General features: G+C 40.1%; 1 protein-coding gene across 1 annotated transcript in view; it reads right to left on the bottom strand.

Moving 5' to 3' along the window:
* GAP43 (growth associated protein 43) overlaps positions 1–20073 on the bottom strand; it is a 127008-nt gene extending 106935 nt beyond the window's left edge. Inside the window, exon 1 of the mRNA XM_045436942.1 lies at positions 20038–20073. Within this exon, the coding sequence (XP_045292898.1) occupies positions 20038–20058 (21 nt within the window). The 5' untranslated portion in view covers positions 20059–20073. The remainder of the gene's footprint in view (positions 1–20037) is intronic.
* Between the last annotated feature and the right edge of the window lie 5469 nt (positions 20074–25542).

Genomic DNA, 25542 nt, shown 5'->3' with positions numbered 1-25542 from the left:
GCCCATTTGGAAAGCATTCATTTTAAGGAAGCATTGAAAGGTTCAAGTGCATTGCAGGATCAGATTATAAGAAAGAAGGTGCAAAAGGTGTCTGAGCCTGCCAAAGGTTTCCAGGCAGACACGGCTCCATCTGGTTCCAGGGAGAGGCCAGCCTCTATGAAATGATGTCACCATATTAATTAGGCTGATAGCATTTCAGTACTGCCTCACTGCCAGAATTCATCCTGCTTCTTGTGGACAAAGACCTGGATGGTTCTTAGGACCCTCTAAGTCTATCCGTCTTTCCAAACATGCCTCAAATGTCCAGAGTTTCTCCAGCGCTCTGGAGACCATCTGAATCTGTGAGTAGCCAGGGAAGTCTCAGGGAGGCAACCGTGTGCTGGTGGCACAGGAGAAGACGAAAGGCATGTGGCCCATAAGCTAAGACTCAGTAACCATGCAGCTCACGAGGAAGTGTGATTGCCTGAGTGGACAAATCTAACTCAGTGGCTCGTGGAATGTGTTAAGCAGCCGATGTGAAAAATTCCATCAGGTTACACAAACCTCTACCACCAACACATAATCAGAGGCTGAAATGAGAGTTTCATTTGATTTGGTCATTGAAGGGACCATGGAACTTGCTACATACTTCTTCTCTATTGCCCCTGAAGTTTTGTGATAGCTTGTTTGCCAGCCTACCTCCTCCCTGTAATGCACATTCCTGGATGGCAAGCACCATGTCTTGGCCTTTTTAATTTGTTTCTGGTATTTCCAGCAGGAGCATAGGTGCGTTTTATGGGACCTAAAGCTTATATGATTTAGGGGAGATTTCTTTAAGAAAAAGAATACAAGTTAAGTGTGAAAGTGGATATTTATTTATTTGGAAAAAGAAACCACACATCTCTGCCTGACACATCTATGCAATTTCTATGTTTTTGGCTACCTGTTCTTTGATCATCTCTTTATATAACAAAGACTTTGTAATGTAATCTTCTAAAAGAGAATGGAAAGATAATCCAGTCCTTCCTCTCACACAGTTGATTGGATTTGTTTTTATTCTTGGCAGTTGGGGGTGCTTAAAACATGAGACCACATACAGAGGTACTTTCGGTAAAGAGTGCAAACAATAATGCAAAAACACAGGAATTCTGAGAAATTTCAGAGAAAAAAAAGCATGATACATTTATAAATTGTGAATTATTAACTATGTGGCATTATCAAATTTATTCCTGTCAGGAATAAATTTGGTTTTGGTTAGGCTTTGGTGAAAACTGAATCTCTCACCTAAAATTTTATAGAGCTGATGATTGGAAAACTTTCCCACAGACGAGCTTTTGGTTCATACATTTCAAATCTTGTTTCACATCTTTACCACATGACTCAGGAGCAATGTGATATAGGCCAAGTGATGTTTATATTTGAATTCAACCTCTGGCTTGGTACTTCAGGTTACCATGCCCAGTGAGCTGGCTCACTGTATTCCTTGCAGCCATAAATGGCTAGCAATAACTTAACTGTACATAAAAGCTCCAAGAAGAAACCTAAACATATCCCATTAAACCCAATCTAAATGTAACACCAATACAACCACATCTTACCTGGTTCCCAGAACTGCCACTCAACACAACCTGATTGAGGGGATATGTTGCAAAGGGGAAATTTGAGTGGAAAGAGACACAAGTCTAATGGATTCTTACTAAAATATCTTACTATTTCTTATTTTATACAAATGTACAAACTTATGGCTCATGGCCCATGTAAGTGAGGTCCCCTAAAGCTTAAGCTGAATTAGCTTCTTTGTAAATTTGCTTCTCATTTCTAGTATTGATACAGAGCCATTAAGTCTTCAATAAATAGTTGTTAAATAAGAATATGAAGGAGGGAAAAAGGGAGAGAAGAAAGGGGGGAAAAAGGCAAGAAGGGAAAAAAAGAGAGGGAGGAAATATTCAAAAAATATTCGAACTAAATTTTAAACATTAACTTTAAGGATTCCCCAGTTGTTTTATTTTCTTTTATTTTTTTAAGTTTATGCATTTATTTTGAGAGTGAGAGCAAGCATGCAAGTGGGGACGGGGCAGAGAGAAAGGATCCCGAGCAAACTCCCTGCTGTCAGTGCAAAGCCCCATGTGGGGCTCAATCTCACAAATCATGAGATCATTACCTGAGCCAAAATCAAGAGTCAGATGCTTAACTGAGCCACCCAGGTGCCCCAATCCCCAGTTGTTTTAATCTGCAATTGTTATTTTGTTCTACACAGACATGGCTGTTTTTCACCATCTCCGCTCACATCCTGAGTTTGTCCCACTCTAAACTTCCTTCTGGAGAAATAACAAAATGCAGCCTTCCTGGCAGGGTCCAAATAGGAGACTCCCCATATGTGTTCCATTAAATGTTAATCTCCCACTATGTGGGGAATCAGAGAAGTGTCCTTCTCCAAAGACTATATAGCTAAACTCACCACCTTGTATTTTCTCCCATGTCTTGTGATACCTTTTTTACTATTTCTGATAGACTACAGAATTTTAGGAGGTGTGGTATACTATCCAATGTATAGTTAGACAGTAAGAGAAACTTCAGATATATAGCTTTATATTATTTAATTTGCTCATTTTGGCTTCAAGCATGGATAGATTTCACTTAAACATTATTCATTTCAACCTTCATTCAAACAGGGTAGCTCATCCTGTAATACAATCCCTTGGTTTATTTTTCTCCTTATTCCTTCTCCCTGCTCCACCATGATTCTGTCAAGTCTAGAACTGAGCTTTTTTGCTTAAACAACTTTGATCCTTTTCCATCTGAAATCCAAATCTACTCGTCTTTACATTAAAATTCTTCACAGTGAAGCCATCCAAAACATTGAGCGGCTAATGTACTCTGTCCACAGAATTTTCTTGAACAGACTTCCCCATTCTCTCTCCTTAAAACTCTGGGATATATATTTCCAACAATCTTCATCTGCTATTCCTTCAAATCCCTTATAGTACCTGTTAGATCCTCGAAAATTCTTCTGCTGATTATTTGGTTTTCTATTTCCAAGTCTCTATTCTTCCCTTCATCTCAAAGCCCTCAACTTCTCTAAAATTCAACAAAGAAAAATTCCACCATTCATTTCTCAAAGATTCTTTGTTGTTTGAAATACACCTCTCTGAATTCTCCAGGCCAAATAGCACACCATCTACAACTGCACCGTACTTCAGTTCACACCATAGCCTCTTTAACCCACAGAAGGAGATTTACCACAAGAATATGATATAATATTCATATTATTTTATGTATATTTTAATACATTTATTTAGACTCTACAGCATTGAGCGTTTTTAATTCCTGAAATTGGAGCTCAAAAATGTCATCTCATCTATCTCTCTGTCACTAATGTCCCCAAAGTTTTGCTTATATATATATATATTTTTTTTTTTTTTTAAGATGAAGGAGTCTCTCATTAAGGTTTTATCATCCTCATTCCTAGTGTCCGATATATTAGGAGTCTTTTCCCCTCATGTTAGCATATTGTCGTCTTCTGGGGCCCTTCATCAGAGTGGATGTGTTTAATGGCCTGAAGAATAATGAGGATATGGGCCCTCTCTTAACAAATCTTCAAATAATCAGCTTCATAGAAATTGGGCTGTGCATGCCTCCAGTCATTTGCACTGTATGCTCCTGAACTTCAAAGATTCCAGAAGGTTTGGGTGATACCTATGAGGTCATCTGGCCCAGGTCGCCATTTGATGTTACCAAATGTTAAAACATCCTGTGCTTGAAGGAAAACATGTTACTTCTAAACCTTTTCATTTTTGGGGGCGCCTGGGTGGCTCAGTCAGTTGGGCATCTGACTTTGGCTCAGGTCATGATCTCACCATTCCCGAGTTGGAGACCTGCATCTGGCTCTGTGCTGACGGTTTGCCTGTTTCAGATTCTGTGTTTCCTTCTCTGTCTCTGTCCCTCCCCGTCTTGTGCGCTCTCTCTCTCTCTCTCTCTCAAAAATGAATAAACATTAGGAAAAAAAATTTTTTTAAACCTTTTCATTTTTTAACTTTTGACAATGTTTTGGACATTCTTTCCTATAGATACTGATATTTGTCTCCCTATAAGGTCCACCTGTTAATCTTGTTTGAATTCCCTTGGGCCGCTAAGGATAATATCTCTTTCACATACTATTTCAGCAAGGGCTTAACTACAACTTGCCCATACTCCCTGTCTTTTGGGTACCAAGTATCTCTTGAGCTATTTTTCATTTAACAATGTTTTGAGTCCTTCTGTTCTGGTTACTCTCCTATCTCCTTTCAACATACTACAATATATCCATATTCTTAAAATGTAGCATCCCTACCTACTAATTACACTTGAAGTGAGAAAGAAATAAGTCAGTGCCATAATTCTAGATGTTAAATATCAATCAGTACATCATAGAAGTGTAAAAGATCTCTGTGTGTGTCCCACCACCATACCATTAAATTGTGAACTTATTCCATGGTGTGCTGGTAAATGTTTAATAACTTGCTCTCAAGGGGCTAAGGGTGAGGGAGACATGATTTGTAGCCTTTGCCACTTTCCATGGTGTAAATACTCCTACCATGTCCTATTACAAGCTACAAACATCACTCAATGCAGAGCTGAGAAGAGATGAACAGCAAAACAGCATTATATAGTATTTCCACCCAAGAGATAACAATAGAAATAAATAATCTGAAGAGTATAGATAATAGTAAAAAAGAAAAAAAAAGGAAGAGATATGTTTTCAGTATTCTTTATCTTTGTTTTTAATATAATTTATTTAAGTTTATACAGTTTAATTTTTAGTAATGGCTGTGTTTAAAAACTGATTTGCAAAATTCCTGAAAATACAATAATTAGTTTGCAAAAGTTCATCCAGCCATATATCATACCACTTATTTACTCCAACTAAAATTTTGTGACATTTATTTATGTGTGACCCTGCTAAACTAAGTTCCTTCTACACCTTCCTCAAATTGTCTAGTTCCATTGTTGACTTTTCTTTTTCCATCTGGGTAAAATATTGTATACGTATTCTTACTTATTTGTGCCTTGTTAGATTCAACCAATTATTTTACCCTGTCAATAACTCTTTAGATCCTAATTCTGTCATCCCATATGTCTGTCATCTTTATCCCTCTGGCTTCATGTCATCCACATATTTGATGAGCAAGTCTTATGTATTTTATCCAAGATGCTGAATAAAAAAAAAAAAAAATGCTTGCCAGGACAGGGCCAAGGACAGAATCCTTGGCCATGCAAATAGAATTCTCTCTCCACACAGGCATCAAACCATTAATCAACATCGATTCAATGAGATATTTGTCTACTTAATAATAGCCTTTGCATCCAGTCCAAATCTCTCCACCTTGTTTGTAAGACTCACGAGGTTATTTACAAAGTGCATGACTGAAGTCCAGAAACCCTCACTTTCTTCTGTCTCATGTCAGAGAAAAAGTTTACCCTCCCCCAATGCAAAGCTGATCACTTTCTCCACGATTCATCAATTATGCCTCCTCTCTTTTGTCTTTTCAACCTGCCTCTTCTTCCACCTCCATCCCACCAGCATATAAACATAGCATATACACAGTGCCGGAAAAACCTTTGTTTATCTACTCTGCTTTTGTTTCCCATTTGAAATATTACACATTCCAGTTTGCTCACTTTTCTTGGGCTTACTCTTCCATCCCCCGCCTCTATTCTCAGCATGACCAATACCAGGATCTTGTACCACTTAGGAAGTGAATGCATTCGGGTGAGACTTCACTCGTTTGCTGCTTTGCCATCTTCAGACTTAATCTGAACCTGGCAAAGTGGAGGTGGAAGTTTCCCCTTATATCTGGAACAGTGTCTTCTCATAATTCCTCAAGATCTTGGCTCTCCCCGTCCCTCTCTTATAGCATCACGCTCTTCCTCTCAACTGAATCTCTAAGCCTCATCTTTTAAAAGACTCTAGCTTCTCCCATGTCTTCACAGATAAAATATTCTCCTTCAAACCTGGCCCTGCATCCTATTCTGCCCATCATCTTTACTTCCTCACCTCCTTCTCAATTGTCAGTTATTGGTCATTTGCCTTTGTAGTCACCAGTTCATTGGCTCCAGTTAGGTCCCCAAGAACCTCATACTTGCCATCACTCGCTCTGTCTCTCTTACACACACACACACACACACACACACACACACACACACACCTTTTCATTCCTTACCTTACAAGGCTTCTCTGCAGCTTCAAAACTAACCACTCCTTGTGTTTGTTTGCTTTATTCTTTAATTCCCTTTTATCTTTGTTTCAATGACACTCATTCTCCTAATTTTCCTCCTCCAGCTCTGGATGCCTCCTCTTTCTTCTTGTCAGATTTCTCTTCCTCAATCACCACTTGCCTGGGCCTTCTCAGCACTGCCCACAGCTTCCTCCACCACCACCACCTCTTTCTGTGTGACTCCCAATTCTGTATTTTCAGCCCAGACCTTGTTGGAATTCTGTTTCAAATACAGATCTCCATATGCATGATTCACTCTCCCAAAATGAACATCTTATCTTCCTCCCGCGTCCTCTCACCAAAATATGCACCTCCTCCTGGAATCTCTATTCTGGTTTATAGGACTGCCACTCACTCACTTGCCCAGGCCAACAATGCGCTCTCTTCTTCGTCACCTACAGTCAGCCAGTAGATCAGGAAACCCTTTACGTATCAATTCTTTAAGTTCTCATTTCTTGTCTGATGTTTTGTGATAGGTTTTGAATTACTTCCCTGCCTGAAATCTCTCACTTCCTTAATCTATCCTGTACCCACGGCCAGTCATCATTCTAAAACAACCATACCAGATCATGGACCTCCTGTTTGTAATATCCTTCTTTAACTACCAGTTAACTGCAGGAAAAAGTCCAAATGCCTCACCCCCAGGCAGTCTGCCTATCTACCTCTCCAATGACATCCCTGAACACCAAATTCATTGCATTCTCCAAAGAGGTCTATGCCTTAATTATCTCTGTCTTTTCACACACTGACTTTGACTCACAGAATAACTGCGCCCGTGTTTAGTGATGAAATTCTCATTCTTCCAAATAACAGCTAAAATAATCTCTCTTCCACGAATCATGACCACATTCCTCATGCCACCATTTTGTGTGTTAGTACTCTCTCCTGTCAGGCACTTGCCACACATTGTTGATAGTATCTACTTACTTGGCTATGTCCATTGTTACATGGAAGTTATGAAACTAACACAATTCTTAAAGGAAGAAATTGAATTATATTTATCTTTGCATCTCCAGTTCTTAGCACACGGCCCAGCACATCTTAGGTAACTCAATATATTTTCACTGAATGAGTAACTTTCCCTTACTTTCTATTTTATGCCCAAATCAAAGAAAGATATATGGAAACTAGCAAGATTTATTCTTGGATCTTTGGGACCAGTACTTTTCATTTTTCTTCCCAAACCAGAATTTCAATATTCAACTCTAGATAAATGTGCCAATTAAATCCCTTAGCTTGTGGGATCATTTTTTCCTCCTCATTTTAATTTTTGAAAACAGAAACAAAAATTTTCCAAGTTCAACACTCCTGCTCCAGAAACAGTAGAGATACAACTCTGCCATTTTACATAAAGGTCCTCACTGTTGGGTAAAATCTTATGTGTGCTGATACAAAACTAGAGACAAAATAGGTGTATCTGGAATATCTCAGAGCTATAAGTAACTAACTAAACTCAATTACAGAGGGCTTAAAAATATCATTTCTGTGTTCTATACCAAGAAATATGATGGTAGGTAATTGCATTCACTTATCTCATGGATGGAATCATTAGGTTCTCAGGTTCTCTTCTCTTCTATGCTCTTCTATCCTGAACTATTTTGTTTGTCTGTTTGTTTGTTTTCAATCCCATGTGTGTTGCCTCTGAGATAAAATGGCTGGGGCAGCTCTGGGTTTTACCAATGCTTTTCAGACGGGGAAAATGGAGGAAGCCACACCAATATTTATAACAAAGTCTACATTTTATAACAAAGTAACAGCTTTCCCAGAAACTTTCAGGCAGATTTGCCCTATGTTGTGTTGGACAGATCTGAGTTGAATGATCATACCTGGACCTCAGGGAGATTGGAAATGTAACTACCTATTTTACTTTCTTTTAGCTTCCACTATGGGGAAAAAAAAAAAAAGTAAGGGAGAATGGGGTTGAAAACCAACTCTGCCTTGGGGGATAAGATCAGGTGTGACTGGTCGCTGTTCTGTTTCCCAGTCTGTATTGGCTTTTATCTTATATTACTCCATTGTTTTCCTAATTCAAAAACTGTACTGAACTTGTCTCTGGATAGTTTGAAGAATGCTTCTGCTGCCTTTCCCACCTACACAGCATCTGTTTTGAATAATTTTTCTCCCCTGACTTCTCCCTGATCATTGACATTTTTGAAGGCAAAAAAATCTCATTTTTCTACTCAACTTTCTAACCTCTTTAGGCCCATTTATATTATTTTGCCTTTACCAGTGCTGATAACTAACTCACAATTTAATATAATTTCTCAATCTTGCTAGCGTTCTTCTTAATTCCTTTTCTAAATCATGAATTTAACACTAAACAGAACCAATTCAGAATGTATAATATTAAATTTTGAATTATCCTAATGAAAACATTTCTTATCAACTATATACATACTCATTTTAGAATTTTCTCACATCTCTAAACCAAATCTAAAGCCTTTTCATAGAGTTAAAGAAAGTCGGAACTGGGGTGCTTGGATGGCTCAGTCGGTTAAGTGTCCAACTCTTGACCTGTCCAGCTCAGGTCTTGATCTCAGAGTCATGAGTTCAAGCCCCATGTTGGGCTCCATGTTTGGCATGGAGTCTACTTAAACAATAACAACAACAACAACAAAACACAACTGAAAGAAGCTTCTAGCCTTTTTCATTTTATCAGTTAGATAACTGAGACAGAGAAAGTCAAAATGACTAGTTAGCATTTTGAGACAATGCTAAAAACCCTGGTTTCCTGGTCTCCAGTTTGATGTTTTCTCCACTAGGTTGAGATGTGAGTGGTTTTTGCATGAGAAACATTTGAGATACCAGAAACACTAGGCCAGTGGAACAGGAGCCAAGGAAATGGGCTATAGTATTGGTCCCAGAAAGGGGAAGGACAGAGCCCAACTGAAAATCATGGAGCAAGCTGAGGAATGGTTTAAGTGATCTTGGGCACAAAGTCCAATCTGGTAGGACAGGGCACAGCAGTGGGTGAGCCCTTGGGAGCTAGGCAGGTGGCAGTCATGATTCTGGGAGTTGTGTCCATATGTTGCAGAATCGCTGCCAGAAGGCTGTGTTTGGGCGAGTCTCCAGTTCCCGGAGTGGAGAGCTGACAGGTGCCAGGTGGGGTCCAGGCCCTAGCCAGATGTACTACAGTTCAGAGTGTGGCTCTGGTCACAGGGAGGGGATGACAGTCTCTGGATGACTGGTTGCAAACCAAGGAAGAGGAAGTTAGGCAGAAGTAAGATAACATGGCCAGGGCCAATTTCAGGGGTAGTACTATGACGTGGACCACTCAAGCATCCGTGGCTCACTCACCCAGAACTGAAGCACTTGGATCTGAGGGCCAGTAAAAGATGCTTGTAAGGCATGGAGAAAACCCAACAGCCACAGCTGAATTTTCCGACCTCAGGTCTAGGGTCAGGATTTAATTTAAAGTCTCACCAGGCTCAGTTAGCACTGGCTCAGGATCAGACATAGGACCAAGCCCGTAGGTTTGCAGCACTAGTAAACACTGTCAGGAGACTAGAATGCCACACCCTGAAGTTGCTAGGATCCAATCTACACTTAATGTTTGACCTAAAATTATATTGGGGCGGGGGATGGAAGAAGGCATGTCAGGATCCACAAAACTCAATTTAATAATTCCATAGGAAAAGTTTATCTTGCAGCTTTTTAAAAAAGCATCTCAGTAGTAGGTGGTGTTCATGAATTCATTATCTGCAGCGTGTTTACAGATTTGTATGTCTTAATATAGTTACGGTGTTGGTCTGTGTTAATTTTAGGTCTTCTTTAGCAGCACCTTCGTTCTCTGAGACTTTTAAAAAATAGAGACAGCACGGAAACAGCTATAAGGACAGCGTATGTTTTATAAAAAATACACCCATAAGATGGAGAGAATGCATGGCGGTCAGGATTCTGCAATCAATACAACTGGGTCATTAAGGTGACCAAGACCACCAGACCATGAAACACTTGGTCCAATCATTTCATCCGTCTTAATGACCAAAGCCAACCAACTGCACAATGATACAATCAATTGCTCAGTAACTATCCATTATGATGGCAGAAAACAAAACAAAACAAATTGGCAGTGTTTTGGTCAGTTTAGTAAAGCTACACAGACAAGATTGCCAAGCATATGCTGGCTCCTAGTTTTTATGCCTTTTGTGGTCCAGATGCATTTCCTTCATTCTGATTACTTCACAATACTCAACTCCCCCAAGTGTTTATCTCTAGCTTGCTCTTTGCCATTAGTTTCTGTCTACTTTACTTTCTTCAATTTGTCTTGTTTGTGACAGATTTTTAAAGCAATCGGTACTTCATTTTTAAAGTCATCATTCATTTTCTCTCCCTACCTATTTATTATGCCTCATTAGAAAATTTATTTTTGTGTGTGTTCCATGCTTTGCTGCTACATTTATACATGAGCTTTCCAATTTGCCTTACTTCTCTTTGATAGCATTAATTCAAATAGAACATATAAGTAGAAATATTATAGATACATATGTTTTTTAAACATTAGCCTGGATATATATTTGTTTACACAAATATCTGCCTATGTATTTTTAGATTAGCTATAATCCATATCCAAATACTTAAATCACCTATTCTAGATATATTATGTTCATATCTTGCAAATGGATTGATCTACTTTTTCCCCTCTGGAATTATACTTAACTCTATGTCCAGCTTTAATTCTCCTAGCTTTCTATAGTGGTCAGATTCTGCTAAGTTTTACCATTGCTTTGTACTCCTTAGCTTTTCTAGGCTGGTCTACACAATACTTCATCAAACAGAAGCTAAATATTTGGTAATCTAATAGCTGTTGTGTGTGTGTGCATTCGAGGGAGAAAAGCAGACTAACTTCTTTACTGATTTCTCTATTTTAATGAAATTATTAGAATTGACTAAATGTTTTGGTCCATGCAGGCACAGAAAATAATTTTGCAAAACCTTTATTTCCTGAAAAAAATTTTGACTAAAGAAGAAGGGTTTATGGTAAAAATATAGCTTTTTGTAAAAAGGTGCAAAGGATCAGAATCATCTCTATTTTCTAAGAATTTGCTTTGTACTCATCTGATAATTAGTCTGAGTGTCGAGCTCCCTGTGTTTTCAGGTGTGTATGTTGTGTGCATGCATGCGCAAGTGCACGCATATGGATGCATTTTGGGTGGGGGGAGGCAGTTACCATAGTTAAAAGATACTGATGGGCGACTCACTGCAATGACTGGATTACAGATACAGTGCGTATGTGCCTCAGGCCCTGCAATAGGAACAGATGGTAGTTGAGGTCAGGTGAGGTCAGGTCTAACCAATTGGAGCAGGGGAACTGATTATAAGGATTAATGGTGGGCAGGTGAGGGTGTGATAGGGGTCAGGGTAGGCAGCTGCTATTTGGGGTACTTGAAGTCAGAGAAACAAATTTCCAGGCAAGGCAGTCAGGCGTATGGTTGGGCTCTGGAAATGGGACTAAGAGAGCACTTCAGACAGAAACCAACCATGGTCTGGGCAGCCTGCCTGAAGTAGCTTTAATAAATTCCACAGTCCCTGGAGGACTTTTGTTCTCAAAGTCTCAGACTTTTATTCTCATAGTTCCTTCTATCTAGTAGAACTTCAGTTAGCATAGCCAACTCAAATCTTTGTTCCATGTATAGATTTCTTCTTATCCATAGTCTATACGAACCCAATCATCTCTACAATCTAAAGAGCTATTTATCTCCATCTCAGACAGAAATACCCTTTTTTTCCATGTTGAACGGGACTATTCAGAGATGTCAAAGACTGGGAAGGGTTTGACAAGCTGAAGAGGAGTAAAATTTTACTCTTTATAAATACATGATCTGTCTTTCAGGGAACCCATCTGAGTAGACTGACCCAGGTTAAGAGCCTTTACACTTTCCTCCATACAAAATGTTTTCCATTTGTCTTGGAAAACCCTGGACTTTAGAGAGCTTGTGGCAGAAATCTCAGGCAGGGCAGATGCACTAATATCAACTAGTACTCAAGGATTACCTGAGGAATTTAAAAATTGGCTATTATTGCTTGCTCTAACAGGTGTAAGAGTTAAAGATTTCATGAAGTTCATACTCATCTCACTAACTGCTTGGGAAAATGTGGAATTTGTGTACATGTCACTGTTAAGGTAAGCTAGAGGAAGAAAAAGAAATGGGGATGTCTTATAATTGGAAATATATTTGGTCTTTGTCACCAGTTTTTGTCACAGAGCTCCAAAAACTGTTGGCATTTCCTGAGTGATAGGAGGGTTTTTTTGGGTAGTCATAAGAAGCTCACTTTGATCACTTTTGAGTTTATGCTAATGAGGTGGCTTTGGGTAGGGCCCTTATATAGCCTCAGGATGGGGTTGCTGGTCACCAGAATGACTAAGCTGATTATAGAGTATTGGAACTCCCAGCTCCTCCCTCCATTTCCCAGATTTGGGGAAAGGAGGTGAGGCTAGAGATTGGATTATAAAAACTTTTTTTTTTAATTTTTTAATTCTTGAAAGAGAGAGAGCGAGAGCACATGAGCAGAGAGAGAGAAGGGGAAAGAGGACCTGAAGCGGGCTCTACATTGATCGCAGAAAGCCCTATGTGATGCTATGCAGGGCTGGAACTCACAAAACTGTGAGATCATGACCTGGGACGAAGCTGGACGCTTAACTGATTGAGCCACCCAGGTGTGCTGGATTATAAAAACTCTTGAACAATACAGTTCAGTCTCTGAACTGAGCTTCTGGATTGGTGAACACATCCACTTGTACGGAGGGAAGCTCTTTGCCCTGCTTCCTAAACCTTGCTTTATGCATCTCTTCCATTTGGCTGTTCCGAGTTTTGTCCTTTGTAATAAATTGGTAAGCATATGTAAAGTGTTTTCCTGAGTTCTGTGAGCTATTCTAACAACTTATTGAAGTCAGAGAAGGAGGTGTGGGACTGATCCCTCTGGTCAGTCAGAGGTGCTAGTGGTCCAGGACTGGTGTGTGCTGTGGGGGCAATCTTGTGGAACTGAGCCCTTAACCTGTGGAGTCTGGGACAGCTATCTCATGATAGTGAATGTCCTCATTGAGTTGAATTGTGACCAAGTTGGTGCCAGAAAATTGGAGAATTGATTGGTGTCAAGAAAAACCCTCCGAGAGAGGAAGATTAGTTTGAAGGTTATTGCAGAACTCAATCAGTCAACTCATAAGTTAAAAACAAAAAACAGAAAAGTAGGCACAGGGGTTTTGTTTGAATGGTTTTGTACATCTTTCCATACTAAAACCTAGAAAATCTATCAACTTTATTAGTGGGTGAAAAAGAATGGGCAGTTTAAGGGAAATTTATGATACATTAGTTTAAATAGTCTAACAAAATCTTGCCAGTAATTAAATTTAATTCCTACTTCTCATTTCCAATGAGCCAAAATAGAAGAATACATTTACCAAATGATAAAAGTAGGGCTGCTTGATCAACACTAAATGATAGTTCCAGAGAAGAAGAGAACAGCTCTCATGTTGTAGCTAGACTCTTCACTCATTGATCTGCCAACTTTTTGAAGATGGGGCTGTAATTCCTAAGAAAAGGTAGGAACACGATCTGTATTAGTGATGATTTATTGGTGCTATAAGTAAAAGTAAACTGGAAAATAATGGCATAAACAGGGAAGCAATTCATTTTTCTCACATAACAAAAGATATAAGAGGTAGGTAGTTCAGGGACAATTTGGCCGTTCAGAGGTGCTCTTTAGGACCAAGGATCATTCTATCTTCCTGCTTTATCAACCTTGGCTTAGGGCTTCCGTCTTTGTGGTTACAAGATGATAATTATAATTACATAAATCACATCTATGTTCCAGGCAGAATGAGTGAAATAACAAAAACAAAGGGAGAGACAAAGCAAAAAGCCAATAGTTGGTCCTTTTAAAAGGCTTCCCATAAAGTTTGTACCAGGTGATTTCTGTTTATATCTCATTGGCCAGAACTGAGTCACATGATGGTATTGATTTGTGCCACCTCAGAATTCATACAGTAGTCCCTAGTTCAGTAGTCCCCAGTTCATGGTTTCTCTTTGGGTGGTCTCAGTTACCTGTGGTCAACCATGGTTGGGAAGCAGATGATTGTACTTCTGACATACTGTCGGAAGGTCAATAGTCTAACCCTATGTCACAAGGCTTACATCATTCACCTCACTTCATCTGAACATGTAGACATCTTATCATCTCACATCATCACAAGAAGAAGGGAAATACAGTACAATAAGATACTGAAAGAGAAAGAGAGAGCACACTCATATAGCTTTTATTACAGTACATTGTTTTTATTATTTTGTTTTGTTTTTAGAGAGAGAGAGAAAGTGTGTGAGTGGGGGAGAGGGGCAGAGGGAGAGAGAAAGGGAAACTCAAGCAGGCTCCATGTTCAACGTGGAGCCCAATGCAGGGCTTGATCCCACAACTCTGGGATCATGACCTGAGAGGAAATCAAGAGTCGGATGCTCAAACAACTGAGCCACCCAGTCACCCCTACCGTATATTGTTTTAATTGTTGTATTTTATTATTATTAGTTGTTAATTTCTTACTGTGTCTAATTTATAAATTAAACTTTACCATAGGTATATATATAGGAAAAGCATAGTACAGATTTTCCTTGACTTATGATGAGGTAACATCCCAATAAATCCATTGTAAGTGGAAAATATCATAAGTTGACAATGCATGCAATACACCTAAGCTAGACAACATAGCTTAGTCTAGCCTACCTTCAATGTGCTCAGAACACTTCCATTAGCTTACAGTTGGGCAAATCATCTCACACAAACCTGTTTCCCCATAAAGAGCTGAATTTCTTGTGCAATGTTTTGAATACTGTACTGGAAGTGAAAAACAGAATGGTTGTATGAGTACAGAATGGTGAGCATATACCGGTTGTTCACCCTTGTGATTGCCTGGCTGACTGGGAGCTGCAGCTTGCTGCCACGGCCCAGTGTCACAACAGAGCATCATACCACATATTGCTAGTCTTGGAAAAGATCAAAATTCAAAATCTGAAGTACAGGTTCTGTTGAATGTGTATTGCTTTTGCATTGCAAAGTTGAAAAATTGCAAGTTCAACCATTTTTAGTGGGGGAACAGCTGTATATATGAGGTTTGGAACTATCACAGTTTCAGGTATCCACTGGGGGTCTTGGGACATACCCTTCTGGGATAAGTGGGGACTACTGTGCATTGAAAACCTAATGCCGGGGCGCCTGGGTGGCTCAGCCAGTTGAGCGTCCGGCTTCGGCTCAGGTCATGATCTCACGGTTTGTGAGTTCCAGCCCTGTGTCAAGCTCTGTGCTGACAGCTCAGAGCCTGGAGCTTGTTTCAGATTCTGTGTCTCGCTCTCTCTCTGCTCCTCCCCTGCTCATGCTCTCTCTCTCTCTCTCTCTCTCTCTCTCTCTCTCTCAAAAATAAATAAACATTAAAAAAATTAAAAAAAAAAAAAAAAAAGAAAGAAAACCTAATGCCAATGCAATGGTATCAGGAGGGGATGTGATTAGGTCATGGGGCAAAGCCCTCATAAACAGAATTAGCATCCTTATAAAAGAAGCTGAGAAACTCCCCACGCTTTTGCCATGGGTTACAGCTACAAGACATTTTCTATGAACCAGAAAAAAAAAACAGGCTGTCACCCAGACACTGAATCTGCTAGTGCCTTGATCTTGGGACTTGCCAGCCTCCAGAACTGTGAGAAGCAAATTCTTATTGTTTATAAGCCACCCAGTTTATGGGATTTGTTATAACTCCCTGAAGGGACTAAGACACATGATCATTCCTTGCTGAAGGTGGTCAGGAGTCATTCCTTAGCAGTTTAGCTGAGGATATTGTATGCTTAATAAAAGTCATAATTCTGAGTCACAGATTAAGGGAATGAATGCTGTGTTAACAACCAGCACTGATGCTTTCACTAGTTATAAATAATGACCATCTACAAAACAAAAACATTAACTTCATAGCTATCAACCAAAAAACTCCAATTCCCTTTCCTCTTTTCTTCTCATTCTTCTTTTTTTAATCAAATCTCTTCCCTACGTCTTATCTCGCTCTCTAGGCATTTTGTCCTCTCTTTTCTCCTTACTTCTCTTCCTCTGTTCTCCTCTTTCGTTGTAACATATATTCTTAGTACAAACTTACACTTTTCTTTAGTTCCATTAGATAAAATACCTGTTTCGTTAATATGCTGTTGCACGGGGCGCCTGGGTGGTGCAGTCGGTTAAGCGTCCGACTTCAGCCAGGTCACGATCTCGTGGTCTGTGAATTCCAGCCCCGCGTCAGGCTCTGGGCTGATGGCTCAGAGCCTGGAGCCTGTTTCCGATTCTGTGTCTCCCTCTCTCTCTGCCCCTCCCCCGTTCATGCTCTGTCTCTCTCTGTCCCAAAAAAAATAAATAAACGTTGAAAAAAAAAAAATGCTGTTGCATGATAAATCACTGTTAAAAGTTAGTGGCTTAAAGCAGGGGTCAACAAACTGTAAAGGCTATATAGTAAACATTTCAGCTTTATGGGCCATGTGGTCTCTGTCACTATAGTGCAAAGGCAGCCACAGGTGATATGTAAACATGTATGATTGTTTCTCAATAAAACTTTATTTACAAACAGGTGGTGGGCTAAATTTAGCCCTTAAGGCTGTAGTTTGCCATCCCTTGACTTAAAACAACAATGATTTATCATTTCTCATGATTTTGTGAGTTGATTGACTCAGCAGGGCAGTTTTTCTATTCCACGTGGTATAACTGAAGTTACTATTTGGCTGTATTCAACTGATAGTTCAACTGGAGATGAAACATTCAAAATGGCTTCTCATCCTCCAGGTCCTGTCTCCACATAGCTTCTCGTTATTTGGTCTGAGCTCTTTACAGAAGGGAATATGGCTTTCAAGGGGAATAGACAGAGAGATCAAACTTGAGATTGCAAGTGCTTATCAAGCCTCTGATTGCATCACTTTGCGAAAATCTCACCGGCCAACACAAGTCACATGGCCAATCCCAGAGACAAAATGGGACAGGGCTATATAGGGGTGTGAACACCCAGAAGTATGGATCACTGGGGGGCCCCAATATGAGAAAATACCACAGTCTGCCTTCTAGCCCTCAATGATGCTCTCTCCTACATTCAAAATATACTCAGCTCCTTCCCAGACTCATACAATACTGTCCCACTTCAGCATCAGGTTGGTGTCCAGCATTTTGTCATATAAATTAGTTTCATGTGTAGATATGGTCCCTAGGGTATGGATCCTCTGGTTAAGAGAGCTATGAACTAAAACAAGTTATCTGCCCCACACGTCCAACATTCAATGGTGAAAACAGGAAAGGATAACTTCAATAGATATTCCCTTTCCAAAAACGGCAGCAGGGGGAGGAGGCAGAAGGCCTATAGTTATTGCTCCATAGCAATTTTGTAATCCATTGGGGCTTATGTTCTTAGAGGAAGTGAATGTTTGTTTTGATCCCCAGAACTCATTCCTTAATCCAGAGCTCTCCTCCACTTTTTGATCTTTTAGAATCTCTTTTTTTTTTTTTTTTTTCAGAATGTGAGAGAGGAGAGAGAATGAGTGTGCAAGGGCGGGGAGAGGGGCAGAGGGAGAGAGAAAGAATCCCAAGCAACTTCACACTCGGCACAGAGCCAAACGCAGGGCTTTATCCCATGACCATGGGATCATGACCAGAGCTGAAATCAAGAGCCAGACACTCAACTGACTGAGCCACCCAGGTGCCCCATCTTCTGGATTCTTGGTTTCACTTTCTGAGATGGCCTTCCTTTCTATAAATAATGGCTATGCCTACAGCTGAGTAGTACTCTCAGATGGCTTCCTGCCAATAGTAAGTTGTTTGGCTCTTTTCATTTTGACCTATTCCTTTGAGTCCAAGCTGATACAACTCTTTAGAACATGTTGTGGACTTTTAGATATCAAGTTTAAAATCCATTCCATTAGGCAAAAGCCCACACCCACAAATCCCCTGTCATAGGTCTCTCCCTGATTTGAGCTCAGAATAAGTGTGTTGTGGTAAAATACCCTTAATATTCTCAGAAGTGATTTTGTTTAGGCGAGGGGACCTGCGAAGCATTGCCTTAAATCTGTCAGAGATCTAAACAAGTGATCCAGCTGCTGCAACCTTGATTCTCTATTTGCCTTCAGGCCTCCAGGATGACAGCATCTTGGAGTTGATCTTTTTCCCTGAGGAAAATTCTTACTTTAAGATGTTTTAAAGATGAAAACTTGAAACAGTGAAAATGAGAAACAGTTATAGGCCTAACCCAAAAAGTCTGAGTTGGAAATATTTCCTCTCTGTTCTGCTTAAAAACTGAATAGTACTTTCTTTAGCTTCTATTTCTCTTACAATATCTTACCGTAAATGGCTTAAAGCACCCATTGGCACATTCAATATTCTGCCTACAGTTAGCTACATTCTTAGTTAATTTTCAACTTTTTTAAGTATCTAATTTTTCTAGCTTCTAAGTTACCACAGGTGGCAATTCCTTCATTCCTTTACCAATATATAACATAGGTCCTTTTTTCTCCAGCCTTTCATAGAAAGTTTAGTTCTCCTAGGCTCCACTCACAGTCTTCTCACTTTTGCATCTTCCATGCAGTCCCAAATTCTGTATTAATCATGTTTTTGTTTTTTTGTTTTTTTTTAAATTTTCTGTATTTCATGATGCTTTGAAGGATCTTGGGGCCTTGCTGACCCAGGAGAGACTGTCCCTCCCCAGGCTAGCTAATCCCTAGAGATAGCAAAAGACCACCTTGCTAGTGTAACTTGCATATGCAAAGTAACTAATCCAGAGCCCATACCACCAACTACCTTCTTTGCCAAACTGTCACACATTGCCCTGCCTTAATCACCTCAGGGCAAGGTATCACACACTCAAGGCAGTCTCTACGCTCCAGAGCCTGCTGAAATTATTCAAATGAACCAATCCTAAACCTGCTTACCATGATTACCTACCTTGCCCATTCCTTCCCATGAAAACCACAATAAAGGCCATGCTATACCTTTATTTCTGTTTCTTGACAGAACTTGGTGCTTCCCCATGTGGCCCTGCATTGGGTAGCAAGCCTCTTCCTCTTGAGAACTGTAAGAGAACAAGCTGCCTTTTATGTTTTTATTTCTTTTATTTGAGAGAGAGAGAGAGAGAGAGAGAGAGAGCATGCACAAATGGGGGAGAGGGGCAGAGGAAGAGAGAGAGAATCTTAAGCAGGCTCCACACTCAGGGTGGAGCCCAACATGGGGCTTGATCCCACAATTCTGGGATCATGACTAGAGCCAAAATCAAGAGTCAGACACTCAACCAACGGAGCTGCCCAGGTGCCCCCAAACTGCCTTTTCAATGGCAAGCATCTCCTGATCTACTGGCCTCACCATAACTTAATAAAAACAAACTTCTAGGTATATTTTAAAGAAATCCAATATCATATACTTTAGTTTTTTTTAATTTTAAAAATGTTTATTTTTGAGAGAGAGAAAGAGACAAAGTGTGAGCGGGGGCGGGGGGGAGGGGGGGCACAGAATCCAAAGAAGTCTCACGGCTCTGAGCTGTGAGCACAGAGCCCAACATGGGGCTCAAACCCACAAACCCTGAGATCATGACCTAAGCTGAAGTCGGATGTTTAACCGACTGAGCCATCTAGGTGCCCCTTAGTTTTTTGTTTTTTGTTTGTTTATTTGTTTGTTTTTTATAATAACACCCTACTTTTAGGTACCAATTTCTATGTCAATTATTTGTTGGTACATAATAGTCACTTCCAAACTCAGTGGCTTAAAATGTCCATTATTTTTTATTTCTCACAATTCTGTGAATTGGCTGGCTCACCTGAGCATTTTCCTGCTCCATGTGGTGGAGATGAGGTCACTCAAGTGGTTGTATTCAGCTGGGATCTCACCTAGGTGTGGAATGTCCAAGACTATCCTCCAGGGCCTGTCTCTACTTGTCTTCTCAGCACTCAGGAGTCAAAACTGAACTTCTCTGTAACATGGCAGCTGGTTCCTGAAAGTGAACATTCCAAAAGACAATCCCCAGTGTGCAAATATTTATCAAGTCTCTGTTTGAGTCATGCTTGCTACTGTCTCAGTGGTCAAACCATCAGCTAGCTCATACTCTATGTGGGAGAGGACTACCCACGGGATGAATACTAAGAGGTATGGGTCCTCTGGGGCCATCAAGGTAACAGTATACCATACCAGTGTGATAATGCCATTCCAAGTTTCTTTTTGCTTTGGGGAATAGCCCATGGAGTGTAGCAGAAAATGTATGCATGCTCTGATGTGGTGAAGACAAAAGGTCTGCAAGACATGGATGTAGACAAGACCATCTTGAAGGATTTGATTTTTCACTACTCAGTTAGGCATGCTGGCATTCTAAAGACACAAATTTTCATTTTCCTAGAACACATCCTAATCTAGGATTAAATGGCATTACACTGAAAGTAAGCTTGTATTTCATTGATATCCCCATCACTATTAAAGAGGCCTACTCTGGCTAACTATTTGGGACTATGAGATTTTCCAATAAAATTTTTTCTTTGCTGTCATTGTTCCTGTTCCTTTTTCCTATAAAGATTCCTTTGGTTACATTGACATTCTGAGAAGAGACAGTCTTCAGCAATTATCCACATGGAAACATGTGCTACTTACGGCAGTCTGCTCTTGCTTATTTCCTATCTTGTTAATTTTGTGAAATTGGTTATTTGTGAATAGTTACTTGATTACAGAAATAACTTACTTAAGCTTAGAATTGTTGTAGACACTTAGAGGATTAAGGTCATCTACATGAAATCTGAGTCATTGAGATAAAAAGGGGATATCCAGGCTACCATCTGACTACCAAATATTTATATGTCTGGGAATATCTCTGGGCTTTTGAGTCACATAAAGAAAGTCAAACTGACAGCTGCCTTATTGAGAGGTTAAAAAGTAGGAGGAACTCCATCCATCAGATTACTCATTCCAGATATCATCCTGAGTCAGGCCTCTTCCAAATATAATTACTAGTACCGTCTGTACATTAATCTCTGCTTACACCTTCTATTTTAGATAAATTGTTGCTTCTGGGTCATGGATTCATTTAGATACACTCTTATTTCAGTCCTCTGCGGGTTTCAAAGTAGGATCCACGTATAACACTCATGAAAAAACTTGAAGTGCCATTTTATTTTTTTTTCAACGTTTATTTATTTTTGGGACAGAGAGAGACAGAGCATGAACGGGGGAGGGGCAGAGAGAGAGGGAGACACAGAACCGGAAACAGGCTCCAGGCTCTGAGCCATCAGCCCAGAGCCCGACGCGGGGCTCGAACTCACGGACCGCGAGATCGTGACCTGGCTGAAGTCGGACGCCTAACCTACTGCGCCACCCAGGCGCCCCGAAGTGCCATTTTAAAATACAGATTCCTGAGCATTGCCTCAGACCTACTACATCAGAGTTTCTCAGGTTTGAACTCGGGAATCTGGATTCTTTTTGACAAGTGTCTGTGTTTGTTTCATGTACTCTGAAGTTCAAGGATCACTGTATAAAGGGAAAGACAAAAATAGGGCGTAAGATCCAACCTGAGTTAAATAGTATTCGTGTTTGGCTGCTGAGAGGAAGGGCAAGATCTCTTCTGGCAAAATTCAGAACTAAAGTTTGTCCTTGGAGACCTTTTTATCTCCCTTTCATCTTTGCTCCCTCATATTCTTCAATAATTCAACACCAATTGTCATTAGTCCGGCTAACACCATGAGGTAGGCACTGGGCCTCAAGCCTCACAAAATTCTATGGTATAAGGCATAGTATCATCCCCCCATTTTGCAAGTGAGGATATTGAGGTTTATTGAAGTTATGGAATTTGTCTAGAACAGGAGCTAAGTAAGGTAGAGCTAGGATTTGAGTGCACATCTGTTCTACAGTCACTTGCCTGAGAAACTCATTCACACCATAGTGTTGGGGGTATTAGGTTTCAGATGCATGAAAGTCCCTGCATCTAGCTGAGGCCATGTCTATTTTTTTTTTTTTAATTGAAGTGTAATTAACAATGTTATATTAGTTTCGTGTGTACAACATATTGATTCAACTATTCCACACACTACTCAGCACACACCACGCTAAGTGTAATTACCATCTATCACCAAAGAATCATTATAATATTTTTAACTACATTCCCTATGCTATAGTTTTCATCTCTCTGCTTATTTACAGAAACTTCAATGCCAGCACCCCTGAGAAGCACTTTTCTCTTTCCTTTTTAATCAACTCGAATTTTCTTTTCGGGGAGTATTTCTTCCAATATTTTGAACTAAAGACCGAAAGGCTGATGGCTGGTGTCCTCTCCACCTCCGCCTTCTCTGGAATGTTTATCAGGCAAGATGCCGCCTCTTAGTACACACCTCACTAAATATCTCCTGGAAAAAGATGAGTAGAAGCTGACTTACTGAGAGCCCTTTCTTCCTCATAAATGACTCCATTGGAGCATATGCTTCATGTCCATGTTTTGGTCCCTGTTTGAGCTCCAGCACCTAGAAGAGTGGTTGGTGCACCAGTACTCACTAAATGTTGACTGAATAAATGAATGAACACACTGATTTTTTTTCTCAGTTTTACTGAGAAACAACTGACACACATCACTGTGTAAGTTTAAGGCACACAGCATGACGGTCTGATTTACATATGTTGTAAAATGATTGTTTAACTAACATCCATCTTCTCATATGGATACAATAAAAGAAGAAAAGAAAAAGGAAAACTATGCTCTCCTTGTGATGAGAACTCTTAAGATTTATTATATTATTAACTTTCCTATATATCATACATCAGTGTTAGCTACAGTCATCATGTTGTACCTTACATCCCCAGTACTTATTTATAACTGGAAGTCTATACTTTCCAACCATCTGTCTCCAATTCTCCCCCACCCCACCCCAGCCTCTGGTTACTAAAAATCAGAACTCTTTTTCTACGAGTTTTGAAATTTTTTATCAAAGATTCTACATATAAGATCACAGAGTAATTGTCTTTCTTTGACTATTTCATTTAGCACAATGTCTTTATGATACATCCTTGTTGTCACAAATGGTAGGCTTTCCTTGTTTTCTTATGGCTGAATAATATCCCATTGTGCATATATACCACGACTTCTTTACCCATTCCTCCATGAAGGGACATGCAGGTTGTCCTCATGTCTTGGCTATTGGAAATAATGCTGTTATGAGCATGGGATTACACACATCTTTTCAAGTTAGTGTTTTCATTTCCTTTGGATATAGTTTGAGAAGAGGAATTTCTGGATTATATGGTAGTTCTATCTTTAATTTTTTGAAGATCCTCCATACTATTTTCCATAATGGTTCCAATTTACAATTTCACCAACAAAGCACACGGGTTCCATTTTCTCCACATTCATGCCAGCATTTTTATCTCTTGTCTTTAACGATGGCCATTCTAAGAGGCATGAGGTGATATCTTATTGCGGTTTTAATTTGCATTCCCCTAATGGTTAGTAATTTTGAGAGTTTTTTTTTTTTTAATGTTTATTTATTTTTGAGAGAGAGAGAAAGAGACAGAGTGTGAGCCAGGCAGGGGCAGAGAGAGAGGGAGACACAAAATCTGAAGCAGGCTACAGGCTCTGCGGTCTCAGTACAGAGTATGCTGGAACTCATGCCTCACAAGATCATGACCTGATCTGAAGTCGGGCACTTAACCAACTGAGCCACCCAGGCACCCCGAGCATTTTTTCATGTACCTGTCTGTCTTTTGTATGTGTTTTTTGGAGAAGTATCTGTTCAGGTCCTTTGCCCATTTTGTAATAGGGTTATTTCGTTTTTTTGTTTTGTTTTGCTATTGAGTTGCATGAGTTCTTTATAGATTTTGATATTAACTAACCCCTCATCAGACATACGCTTTGGAAATTTTTTTTCCCCCATTCTGTTGATTGTCTTTTAAAACTGCATTTTAGGGATGCCTGAGTGGCTCAGTTGGTTAGGCTCCTGACTCTTGGTTTCGGCTCAGGTCATGATATCACAGTTCATGAGATAGAGCCCCACATGGGGCTCTGTGCTGTCAGCACAGAGCCTGCTTGGGATACTTTCTCTCTCTCTCTCTCTCTCTCTCTCTCTCTCTCTCTCTCTGCCCTTCCCCTGCTCGTGCTCTCTCTCAAAATAAATAAACTTAAAAAAATAAAAAAATAAAAAATGTTATGGCTCTCATCAGAAACTAAGAAGGTGGGAAAGCTAAGATCTGGGTTACAGTTCCCAGGACAGGAAAGTTGCTCTGCTAGATACATCAACCCCATGTCCTGTGCACTGATCAGCTGCAGCTGTGTCCCAACAAGTGACCCAGGAATGGGAATTTTAAGTGCTTCACCACAAATATTTGGCTAAATGCCAATAGGGTTCTATAGATATTAAAGCCAAGCTATACTTTTCTCATAAGCCTATGTATTCATTCTTTCCCTCATTAAACAAATATGTATTGAGCAACTTCTATGTATAGGCACAACTCTAGGCACTGGGCATACAGTAGTTGACAGAATTATCAAAAGTTCTAGTCATTATAGAGTTTCTTATATTTTGTTTGGGATTGATGGGGGGGGGGTGAGTGCGGGGAGGAGTTGGTAAAAAGGAAATAAAGACCATGACTAGGTCTGCTAAAGAGAAGAGAACACTCAGACCAACATCAAATGTATATGCATTGGAGGAGGTCACACATGAGAAAGTTGCACTGTGTGTGGCCTTCCCACACAGGGCTATCACTGTCAAAAGGGCTGCATTTGGGACACACTTGGACTGGGGAAAACAATGATGCCAGGACGGATCAACCCCACCATTCCCCTCTTCCTCTGGATCATGCATTTCTATACTGAATATGAGAATAGAAAGGATGTTTCTTGTTCACTATGAAGCTTGTAGTACAGGTTCTGCTGTTTTAGATTCCATAGATACCATGAACTTGTGCATCACAGCTGACAGGGACTAGGTAACAGGTGCAGAAAGAGAGGATGAAGCTGCCTGCTCTGTGTGGTGGGCAGAATGAAGTGGCATTGTCAGGAAAAACCACATACTTTATCTCACTCACTCTCCTGGCACAGCCATCTGGCCTGGACTGCAGCAATGTGGGGAGATCCCTGTTCCTTATAGCTTAGGAGGATTCTCCTTTTGGAGACCCCAGATGTGCTTATTTGGGCAATCTCAAACAGGATCTGTCTGGTATCTCCCCCCTCCTCCAATACCTGTGCCTCTGATGCTGGTCCAAGTGTGTTTTTGTGTCATCTCATTTTGTGCCAAGAATGAGATACATAATTCCTAAAATACCATTTGCCCTTCTCCTGAAAACATCTGGATCCACTCCT

This window comes from Leopardus geoffroyi, chromosome C2, assembly GCF_018350155.1.
Source record: "Leopardus geoffroyi isolate Oge1 chromosome C2, O.geoffroyi_Oge1_pat1.0, whole genome shotgun sequence".
Taxonomy (NCBI): Eukaryota; Metazoa; Chordata; class Mammalia; order Carnivora; family Felidae; genus Leopardus; species Leopardus geoffroyi.
Note: the sequence above shows the minus strand (reverse complement) of the source record. Positions and strands in the feature narration are given on the sequence as shown.